Raw genomic sequence first — 12,020 nt, 5'->3', positions numbered from 1 at the left:
GCAGTGGATTTTAAATTTTGATAGAAAGATGGTGAAATAAAACAGAAAAATTGTGTTGATTGTCAACAACACAACTCTGCCTACCTTCGCTTGGTAATTTCAAAACTTACAAGTGTGAAGCTTCTTTTCTTCCCTCCAAATACCTCTTCTAAACTGGCCCTGACTGAGCCTGCAGATAATCTACAGCTACCACACAGATTTTTTGTTCCAGACATTCAACAACACAGTGGTAGAGCCAGAGTTCCATTAGGGATTATACTTATATAAGCACAGAAAATATGCAAATCTCTATTTTCTTTACCATCAACAAAGACTTATATGACCAGATAACAACATATAGCCTTTTTTCCAAATTACTTAGTTTATCCCTAAATTCTAAATTTCATGGTTAATGCAATCACTTTAGAAAATTAATAATGAATTGCATTTTTATTTTCATTCAGAGAGATATTTATTATTTCAGTTATAGTTTGAGCAGTTCTAAAAATTTCTTTCAAAACTCCTGATGGCCAGTCATTTACAGATTCACTTCAAGTTAATTCAAATTTCATCTCATAGTTTGCAAAATGTTCCCAAGATTATGAAAACATCTTCAACACTGGTTGTCCCAAGGAATGAATGTAAAAGCAAGAGAAAACAAATTACAACACTGACTGCAAATTTCATTTACCTTCAACCATACAGAGTCATTACAAAATGAAAATGGTTCTGGAGGGTTATCTGCAGGCACTGCCTGTGTTTTAGAAAAGTCAACAGTAGTACCATCAAGACGAGGTGGTGTACCTATAAACATAAAAGGAGACCTTCTAAAATAATGTAAATTTTAGAAGACATTTAGTTTTTCAAATATTGCTGGTTCTAGAAAATTTTATAAATGTTTTATGCAAATGAATATAATAAGTATGAAATAAGAAATAAAAAAAATAATAATAATGAAATTTGAATGTAAAAAAACTTAGTTTATTCCTAAATTCTAAATTTCATGGTTAATGCAAGCACTTTAGAAAATTAATAATGAATTGCAATTTTATTTTCATTCCGAGAGATATTTATTATTTCAGTTATAGTTTGTGCAGTTCTAAAAATCCCTTTAAAAAGTCATGGTGGATAGTCATTTAAAAATTCACTTCAAATTAATTCAAATTTCATCTCACAGTTTTAAAAATGTTCCCAAGATTATGTAAACATGATTACTTAAAGATGTAACTACCATCAAGGGTAAAGTGAAGGGCTTTTTTTCGTAAAGGTGACTACAGAGGTCTCAGACAGTTTTTAAATTCTACAGAGTGGGATCAACTGATGATGTTACCAACGGTTAATTCTAAATGGGAAGCCTTCAGGGACTTAATCTTGGAGGCTACTAGGCTTTTGATACCAACTAAGAAATACTGTTCAAGGTTCAGGCCTAAATGGATGTCAGATGAACTAATTAGACACGTGGCAGAGAAGAAAAATGCACTGAATGCATATAAATTATCAGGCAACACAGAAGCCTACGACAGATATAAGCTAGTCTGTAATCAAGTCACAAAGGAGGTTAGGCAGGCGAAGGCAGATTACAAGAAATCTTTGGCAAAGGATGCAAAGAAAAACGGCAAAGAGTTCTTTACTTATGTAAACTCTAAAAGAAAGGGGATGAATCCACTTAACATAGATGGTTCGACTATTAATGATCCTGCTCAAGTAGCTGATACACTGAATGAGAATTTTGTATCTACATTCACACATGAGGAGTTATTCAAGGAGGGGAATGTCAGAAGTTTCTAAAACTCTTAACAGGGAGATAAGTGATTTTTTGATAACTGAGAGCAAACTGGAGGAGAAATTGTTGAAGTTAAACAAAACAGGCACCTGGGGCAGATGGAATCTGGGGCAGATGGAATCTATCCAGTTATAATGAAGGAGACAGCCAGAGAAGTAAGCAAACCCTTAGCCATAATTATGAGAGCGTTCTTAGACTCAGGGGAGATCCCCATGGACTGGAGATGTCCAAAGGTATCCCCAATTCACAAAGGGGATTCAAAGGGTGACACAAATAACTATAGACCTGTTATTTTAACTTCTGTTCCAGGGCAAATAATGGAGTCACTGGTTAAAGAGATGATACAAGATCACCTATACAAGACAGTAGCAATAGTTCAGATACTGCATGGGTTTGTTAAGGAGAAGTCTCGTCTGACCGATTTGATTGGATACTACGATGTGGTCACAAAGCAACTTTTTTTTTTTTTTTTTTTTTTTGTAGTTGTTTGCGCATCGGCTTCTGTGGCCATAGTTCACCTCCCAAGGTTTTTGCAGTACTTTGATCCAAGCCCGAGGCGGGATTCGAACCCGCGACCTTTGGGTTGCCAGGCAGGCACTTTACCCAGCCAGCTAGCCCAGTCGGCCACAAAGCAACTGGATGCAAAAAATAATTTTGATATCATATACTTGGATTTCAGGAAAGCTTTTGATACTGTTGCACATGGAAGACTGCTGTACAAATTGGAGCGGTGTGGCATTAAGGGCAAGTTACTGCAAAGGATAAAGGGATGGTTGAGTGGGAGACGGCAGAGAGTGGTAATAAATGGTCACTACACTACGTGGACTAATGTTATTAGTGGAGTATCCCAGGCTTTGGTGCTGGGCCCATTGTTGTTTTGTGTATTTATCAATGATATTGATGAAGGTATAACAGGCTTAATGTCCAAGTTTTCAGATGATACAAAGGTTGGCAGGATTGATAATGATATACTAAAGACTGTATACTACTGCAACAGGATCTAGATAATTTGGGCAGATGGACTAAGAAGTGGCAACTGAAGTTTAACACTGACAAATGCAAAGTACAGCATATGGGCAGCAGTAACCCAAGAAAAATGTACCAACTCTATGGTACTACACTCAGGAAGGTGGAGAGTGAAAAAGACATGGGGGTAATTGCACAGTCTGATATGAAGTTTTCTGAGCAGTGTAGATTGACTACCAGAGCAGGTCATGGAGTTTTGTCAATGATATCTAGGAATTTTGCTAGCAGAGACAAGGAGGTGATTATCACTTTGTATAAGGCAATGGTCAGGCCACACCTTGAATACTGTATACAGGTCTGGAGGCATCATTTTAGGAAGGATGTAGTGTTGCTAGAATGAGTACAGAGAAGGGCAACAAGACTGGTGAGAGGAACAAAGGGGTATACTTACAAAGAATGGCTCAAGTTCTGCAAGTTGCAGCATCTAGAGACTAGGCACCTGCGAGGTGATCTGAATATTTAATACTACTTATTTTATATAAAAGTTGTTGAATAAACTGACTTTAATGGTGTGTGTGTGTGTGTGTGTGTGTGTGTGTGTGTGTGTGTGTGTGTGTGTGTGTGTGTGTGTGTGTGTGTACGCAACACAAACTTTACAGAGATAAAAATAGACTTCTGTTATCAGTAAAGTAATTATAGAGATGTGTTTTTCTCACATTAGATAATGTGAGAAAAACTACATTATTTGTAAGAAAAACAAATAAAACAGATCTGATGTGTTTTTTTAAGAAAAACACATTATCATATCTAGCATCTTTTTCTTGATTTAAATCAGGAAATAGGTGCTAGATCTAATAAATATGGGGAACGGTCATAGATTTCAAAGCCAGATCCATACAGTACAGCTATGGCAGCAACAGCCTTATGAGAAGGCACTTTGTCCCAGTGGAAAATACTGAGTTTTCCTCATCATTTGTTTAGATCTCTTCATACAAAAGTCTCGCAAGATCTGCATAATATGCTCATGTGACTCTCTGGCTTACCTGCAAGCAACATCCCCTTGAGCATCCCAAAACACCAATGCTATCATTTTGCCAAACAGAAGGAATTCTATTGGCTTTCTCTGAAGTCAGTGAAGAGATGTGTTTCCACTGTCTGTTCTTTTGTCTCTAGCTGAAAGTGGACAACTCATGTCTCATTCATGGTTCACAAACCTTGCAAGGAAATTTGCTGGATCTGCTTGAAAACAGTGCAAATGTTCTTGACTTGTAAATTTGCACCATTTACCAACTCTTGTGCTTTTTGATTTGCACCATTTTCAAGCAGATCCATCATGCCAACATCTTTTTCATAGAGAGAACTTTTGTTACTAAGTATACACATTCAGATGAAATGCCCTAGAGACTGGCAATGTACCATATGGTCACTTGTCAATCACTCATCACCAGATCATGCACACTGTTGACAACTTCTGGAAGGGTGGATGTTGCAGGTCTTCCACAGCATAGGTCATCTTCCAGTCTCTCTATATTTGCATCTATATTTATACGTGAGGAGTTATTCAGGGAAGGGAATGCCAGAGGTATATTAAACTCTGGCAGTGAGCTAAATGATTTTGTAATAGCTCAGAGCAAAGTGGAGGAGAAATTGTTGAAGATAAACGCAAGGAAGCACCTGGGTTGGATGGAATCTATCCAGTTATATTTATACAGGAGGCAGCAAAGGAAGTGAGCAAACACTTAGCCATACTTATGAGGGCTTTTTTTGGACAAAAGGGGAGGTACCCATGGACTGGAGATGTGCAAATGTGACCCTGACTCATAAAGGAGGATCAAAGGGTATACAAGTAATTAGAGACCAGTTAGTTTAACTTCTATTCTAGGGAAAGTAATGCAGGCACTGGTTAAAGAAGCACTGAAGGATCATTTAGACAAGACTTCAGTTATAGTTCAGACACAGCAAGAGTTTTTTAAGGGCAGGTCTTGTCTAACCAATTTGATTAGATACTATGATGGGGAAAGGAAATGGATGCAAAGAATAATTTTGATATGATATACATGGATCTTAGGAAGGCTTTTGACACTATTGCACATGGAAGACTGTTGCACAAATTGGAGCAGTGTGGCATTGGAGGCAAATTGCTGCTATGCATAAAGGGATGGTTGAGTGTGAGAAGACAGAGTGGTAATCAATGGACACTGATCTTCATGGAGTAATCTTATTAGCGAGTCCTCCAAGGTTCAGTGTTGGGTCCATTGTTGTTTTCTGTATTTATTAATGATATTGTTGATTGTCTATCAGGCTTAATGTCTAAGTTTGCAGATAATACAAAGGTTGACAGGGTTGTTAATGACACTAATGACAGCATGCTACTGCAGAAAAGTTGAACAGATGGGCTGAGAGGTGGCAACTAAAGTTTAACAATGACAAATGTAAAGTTTTGCATATGGGTAGCAGTAACCCCACAGTAATGTATCAACTGTGTGGTACTACACTGAGGATGGCATAGAATGAAAAGGACCTGGGGGTAATTGGGCAGTCAGATATGAAGTTTTCTGAGCAGTGCAGAAAGGCTACCAAAGCAAGTAATGGGGTATTGTCAACGAAATACAGGAATTTTGATAGAAGGAAAAAAAGTGATTATCCCTTTGTATAAGGCAATGGTCAGGCCATGCCTTGAATACTGCATACAGGTCTGCACGCCTTATTTTAGGAAGGATATAGAGTTGCTTCAATGCGTACAGAGAAGGGCAACAAGATTAGTGAGGGGAATGAAGGGGTAGACTTAGCAAGAAAGGTTGAGTTAAATTGTAGTCTGCGGAGACTAGGCACCTGAGCAGTAGTAGTAGTAATAGAAGTAGTGGCATGTGATGCAAAAAAGCAAGTGTATGAGCTTATGCAGCATCAGCCAAAAACAAAAAAAAAAAAAATCACACCCTTCCCTCCAAATGCCTGTCGAGTTCCTCCTTAAATTTATTCAACCTATCAACTTCCACAACGACAGATGGAAGTTTGTTCCAGCAATTAACCATCTGCTGGCTAAAGGCAAATTTCCACACATCTATTCTACATCTGTACTTTCTTAATTTGAATTTATGGCCCCTTAGGTTCATAATCTAAAGAAGTGGAAGGATACCATCAGACTTCAGCGTGCCCATTCAAGGCCTTGTACCTGAATAACTCCTTGCGTACAAGTCTCCATTCAAGGCCTTATACAAATCAGATCACCGCGCAGGTGCTTAGTCTCCAGCCACTGCAATTTGCAGAACTTAAGCCTCTCTTGGTAAGAGAATCCCTTCATTCCCCTCACCAATCTTGTTGCCCTTCTCTGTATACGCTCAAGCAAATCTACATCCTTCCTAAAATGAGGCCTCCAGACCTGTACTCAAGGTGTGGCCTGACCATTGCCTTATACAGAGGGACAATCACCTTCTTTTCCCTGCTAGCAAAATTCCTAAATATCATTGACAAAACCCCATGACCTACCCTGGCAGCCTCTGCATTGCTCAGAAAACTTCATATATGACTGCACAATTACTCCCAGGTCTTTTTCATTTTCTACCACCTTAAGTGTAGTACCACACAGTTGGTACGTTTCTCTGGGGTTACTTCTACCCATATGCAGTACTTTGCATTTGTCAAGGTTAAACTTCAGTTGCCACTTCTTAGCCCATCTGCCCAAATTATCTAGATCCTGTTGCAGTAGCACACTGCCATTACTGTCATTAACAACTGCCAACCTTTGTATCATCTGCAAACTTTGACATTAAGCCTCATATACCTTCATCAATATCAATGATAAATATACAAAACAACAGTGGACCCAACACCGAACCCTGTGGGACTCCACTAATAACATTAGTCCAAGAAGAGCAGCACCCATTGATTACCACCCTCTGTCTTCTCCTACTTAACCATCCTTTTATCCATTGTAGCAACTTACCCTTAATACCATTCTGCTCCAATTTGTACAATAGTCTTCCATGCGCAACAGTGTCAAAAGCTTTCCTGAAATCCAAATATATGATATCAAAATTATTTTTTGCATCCAGTTCCTTTGTAACCACATCATAATATCCTATCAAATTTGTCAGACAAGACTTTCCCTTAACAAACCCATGCTGTGTCTGAATTATTGCTGCAGTTTTGTCTAGATGATGCTGCAATGCATCTTTAACCAGTGACTCCATTACTTTACCCGTAGCAGAAGTTAAACTAACTGGTCTGTAATTATTCGTGTCACCCTTCGATCCCCCTTTGTGAATTGGGGATACATTTGCACATCTCCAGTCCGTGGGATCTGATTGAGGTGTATAAGGCCTTGAATGGGTCGAGCAGGCTCAATTCTGATGGGATTCTTCCTCTTGCTCAGATAACAAACCTGAAGGAGCATAATTTCAAATTGAAGAAAGACAGTTATAGAGAAGATGGGCAGAAATTTGCCATTGGCAGCGGGTGGTTAATTGCTGGATTAAACTTCCATTTTACTGAAAAAAAGCCATGAGTTAGGGTTGAATTTGAAAGTGTCTGCAATTCTGCCCAGACACAATAGGAGGGAGTATATAATGAGAGATTTGTTCATCAATTCGGCCCTATGACATTGTGCAAGGCTCAAGGGGTAGAATTTTTCTCAGCCTGGTCTCTGCTTCTTAATAGGAGAGACTGCTTCTACAGGGAAGGGCGCAAGAATATTTGCTGATGCAATCGAGGCAGTGTTAGGTGGGTCGGAAAACTGCTAGATTGGGGGGATATACAGACTAATAGATTAACAGTAGCAGTTGACAGAGGTGAAAGTGATTCTTCTTGCACTGCTTCTATTGGAATGAGCAGCAGTCTGGAAAACAAGATACATGGGATTTCAGAGACTGCTGGGAGTTACTGTGGTACAAGTAAACACATGGATTGTGTTAGGATAGCTAAGAATAGGAACAGGCGCATGTATGTATGTACACCTGTATGAACTTGCATGTACACCAATGCTACGAGTTTGGTAAATAAATTTGATGAATTTGAGGTGTTGGTCAACACAACAAAGGCTGATATTGTTGGGATATCAGAGATGTCGTATCACACAGATATAAGGAATGCAGAACTGGAATTTGGAGAGTACAATGCATACAGGTAAGATAGACAGGATAGCAAGGGAGGACGGATTATGCTATTAGTTAAGAAACACATAAAATCCAAGGCGGTACAGCCAGTCGACATCGCTGGACAGTGCAGTCGAGTCAGTTTGTTGTGACATAAGCACTGGGAAATCAAAATTGAGATTAGGAGTGTGTTGTAGGCCTAATGACTCTGATGAGTATAATAAAAAAACTGTACAGGGAAATAGAGTGGGCCAGTAAATCACAGAGTCTTATAATGAGGGATTTTAATTTCCTGGATATTGACTGAAATTCGTGGGTTGGTCACTCACTCACTCACACACACACACACACACACACACACACACACACACACACACACACACACTAGCAAGGCTTTTGTGGATTTATTGGATGATTGTTTTCTACATCAGCATGCTCGGGAGGCAATAAGAGGGAGTAATACTCTTGATATGATTATCAGTAGTGATTCTTCATGCAGTAAGAATCTGCAGATAAAGGAACCACTAGGTGGCAGTGATCACAGTGTGCTGAAGTGGTATTTAGTAAAAGAGGTAACTACCATCAAGGGTAAAGGGAAGGGTTTTTGCTTTCGTAAAGGCGACTACAGAGGTCTGAGAAGTATTTAAATTCTATATGGTGGGACCAACTGATGATGTTACCAACAGCAAATTCAAAATGGGAAGCATTCAAAGAAATAATCTTTGAAGCTACTAGGCTTTACTTACCAACTACGAAGTATTGTTCAAGATTTAGGCCTAAGATGTCAGATGAACTAATGAGATGTGGCAGAGAAGAAAAATGCATGGGAAACATAAATTAATGGGTGACATGGAAGCCTATGATAGATATAAGCTGGTCTGTAACCAGATCAGGCAGGCAAAGCAGATTATGAGATATCTTTGGCAAAGGATGCAAAGAAAAATAGCAAAGAGTTCTTTACCTATGTACATTCTAGAAGGAAAGGGATGAATCAGATTGGTCCACTGGATATTGACAGTTCGACTGTTGATGATCCTGCTCAGGTGGCTAACAAACTGAGTATTTTGCATCTACATTCACACATGAGTAGGTATTCAGGGAGGGGAATGCCAGAGGTGAACTAAACTCTAGCAGTGAGCAAGATGATTTTTGTAATAACTGAGAGGAAAGTGGAGGAGAAATTGTTGAAGATAAACATAAAAAAGGCACCTGGGGTGGATGGGATCTATCCAGTTATATTAAAGGGAGCAGCAAAGGAAGTAAGCAAACCCTTAGCCATAATTATGAGAGCTTCCTTATTCTCAGAGGAGTTACCCATTGAATGGAGATGTGGAAATGTCACTCCAATTCACAAAAGAGGATCAAAGGGCGACACAAGTAATTATAGACCTGTTAGTTTAACTTCTGTTCCAAGGAAATTAATGGAGGCACTGGTTAAAAAAGCACTGCAGGATCATCTAGACAAGACTTTAGTTATAGCTTGGACACAGCAATGGGATGGGTTTGTTAATGGGAAGTCTTGTCTGACCAATTTGATTGGATACTATGATGTGGTCACAAAGCAACTGGACGTAGGGAATAACTTTGATATCATATATTTGGATCTTAGAAAGGCTTTTGATACTGTTGAACATGGAAGGCTGCTGCACAAATTGGAGCAGTGTAGCACTGGAGGCAAATTGCTGCTATGGATAAAGGGATGGTTGAGTGGGAGAAGACAGAGAGCGGTAATCAATAGACACTGCTCTTTGAGGACTAACATTATTAATGGAGTCCCTCAGGGTTCAGTGTTGAGTCCATTGTTGTTTTCTGTATTTATAAATGATATTGATGATGGTATATCCGGCTTAATGTCCAAGTTTACAGCCGATACGAAGGTTGGCAGAGTTGGTAATGACTAATGACCAATCAATGCTGCAACAGGATCTAGAAAAGTTGAGCAGATAGGCTGAGAGGTGGCAAATGAAGTTTTACATTGACAACTGTTAAGTATTATATATGGGAAGCAGTAACCCCACAGTAACGTATCAAATCTGTGGTACTACACTGACAGTGGTAGAGAATGAAAAGGAGCTGGGGGTAATTCTGCGGGCAGATATGAAGTTTCCTGATCAGTGCAGACGGTCTGCAAGAGTAGCTCATGGTGTCTTGTCAATGATATACAGGAATTTTTCTAGTAGCGTTAAGGAGGTGATTATCCCCTTGTGTAAGGCGATGGTTAGGCACACTTTGAGTACTGTATAGAGGTCTCATTTTAATAATTATGTAGTGCTGTTCTAGAGGGTGCCGACTCTCTTTAAAAATTACAGCTGTGAATTACAGGCTCCGAAAAAGCAATGTGTTCGCCATTTTATTTACCTAATTGTTATTTTATATTGTACTTTATACGTAGTCTTATAGTTCTAGTTACACTAGTTATTTTTATTTTTTAATTTAGATAAGAGTTTTTGTAGATTACTACTTAATGTACGTAAAATAGTCGTTTCATTCGAATGTTGCAGCCATTGTTTTTGTATAGAGTGTTAGGGAATTCGAATTTTTAATTGTGGTAACTAGGTAGCTCTAACGTAAAATTATATAGCGTAATACGCATCACTGCATTTAGGAATCTATTAGATAGTGTAGTATTGACAATTAATTAATTAAATTTATTGATCTTATTAATTTAAAATATCATGCCCCAGACTAGAGCAGCAAATCAACGGGCACAAAGTGGCAGGAATGCTTTGCCTAGGGAGAGAACTGAGGGAGACAATTCTCAAACGCATCACAGCCTAAAAAAATGTGCAACTTGTGAAATGTTTGCCGAACTCTCTGGAACAGAACATGGTCTAGCCAAGAAGAATGTCTTTGTGTGCCAGGTGCAGAGAGTGTCTAGAAATTAGGTGTCAACTCAGTGTTCTAATGTCTATGAGAGCTTGAGATGTAGGGTACATGCCCTCAAAGAAATTAATATGAGAGGCCCATCAAGCTCTCAGCTACCCAACTTAACACCAGAGCTCACTCCTGGGCATCAGGCAAAACAGCAGCAATCTCCAAGGCAGAATGCACTGGTCCCACAGGAGTTAGTTATTGTTGGTGACTCTATTGTCAGGGAGACAGGGAATATATTGTGTAAAAAGGACAGATGGAATAGGACCAGAGTATGCCTGCCAGGGGCAAAAGTTGATGACGTTGTAAAGCATATATCATCTTTTAAGGGCACAAAAGGTGATACTGTTGTACACCTTGGCACCAATGACATTAAGAGTAGGAGATCTGCAGATTTACTTAACAAGTACAGGTGAATGTTGAAAAAAAAGTCGTGAGTTAGGGTTAAATTTGAAAGTGTCTGCAATTTTACCCAGACATGATGAGAACCTTGTCAATCAATTAGGCCCTGGAGGGAATGTGCAAGGCTCAAGGGATAGAATTTTTTTCAGCGTGGTCTGTGCTTGTTAACAGGAAAGACTACTTCTACAGGGATGGGATATACATAAATAGAAAGGGTGCAAGAATATTTGCCAATGCTATTGAGGCAGTGTTAGGTGGGTTGGAAAACTGCTAGCTTGGGGGGATTCGCAGATTAAAGGTTAAAAGTAGCTGGAGGCAGAGGTTAAGGTGATTCTTGCACTACTTCTATTAGAATAAGCAGAAGCCTGGAGCCAGGGGTGCTGGGGGTTTCAGGGACTAATGGTAGTCATCGCGAAACAGGTGGGTATATGGAATGTGTTAGGGTAACTAAGAATAAGAATACGTGAATGTATACTAATGTTGGAAGTATAGTAAATAAATCTGATGAATTTGAAGTGTTGGTCAAGACATCAAAGGCGGATATTGTTGGGATATTAGAGACGTGGTGTCACACAGATATTAGGAATGCAGAATTGGAATTTGGGGAGTACAATGTGTACAGAAAGCATAGATGGGATAGGAAGGGAGGAGGTGTTATGCTGTTAATTAAGAAAAACATAAAATCAAAAGAAGTGCATCCAGTTGATATAGATGAACAGTGCACTGTTGAGTCAGTTTGGTGTGACATAAGCACTTTTTTTTTTAGGAGCATTAGCAACTAAGGCCATATTGCTCCGGGAATATGCAGATCATTTCCTGACTTTTCCGCATCCTCAGTATTTGGTGGTGACGGGCTCGAACCCGGGTCTAATCAAGAAGCATGTGCTACGCACTGCTACTCCTTCAAACCTGGCTATGGAGGCATCTGA

The 12,020-nt window shown here is 39.3% G+C and overlaps 1 protein-coding gene across 4 annotated transcripts in view; it reads right to left on the bottom strand.

Moving 5' to 3' along the window:
- Positions 1-12,020, bottom strand: part of LOC150085171 (5-taurinomethyluridine-[tRNA] synthase subunit MTO1, mitochondrial) — a 421,026-nt gene that overhangs the window by 346,019 nt on the left and 62,987 nt on the right. For all 4 annotated transcript variants that reach the window (XM_090373908.1, XM_090373907.1, XM_090373910.1 and 1 more), the window contains exon 7: positions 671-783. In XM_090373908.1, the coding sequence (XP_090230034.1) occupies positions 671-783 (113 nt within the window). The remainder of the gene's footprint in view (positions 1-670; positions 784-12,020) is intronic.

This window comes from Mastigoproctus giganteus, chromosome 5, assembly GCF_048544385.1.
Source record: "Mastigoproctus giganteus isolate SK-2022 chromosome 5, ASM4854438v1, whole genome shotgun sequence".
Classification (NCBI taxonomy): Eukaryota; Metazoa; Arthropoda; class Arachnida; order Uropygi; family Thelyphonidae; genus Mastigoproctus; species Mastigoproctus giganteus.
This window is presented reverse-complemented; position numbering and strand designations above follow the sequence as displayed.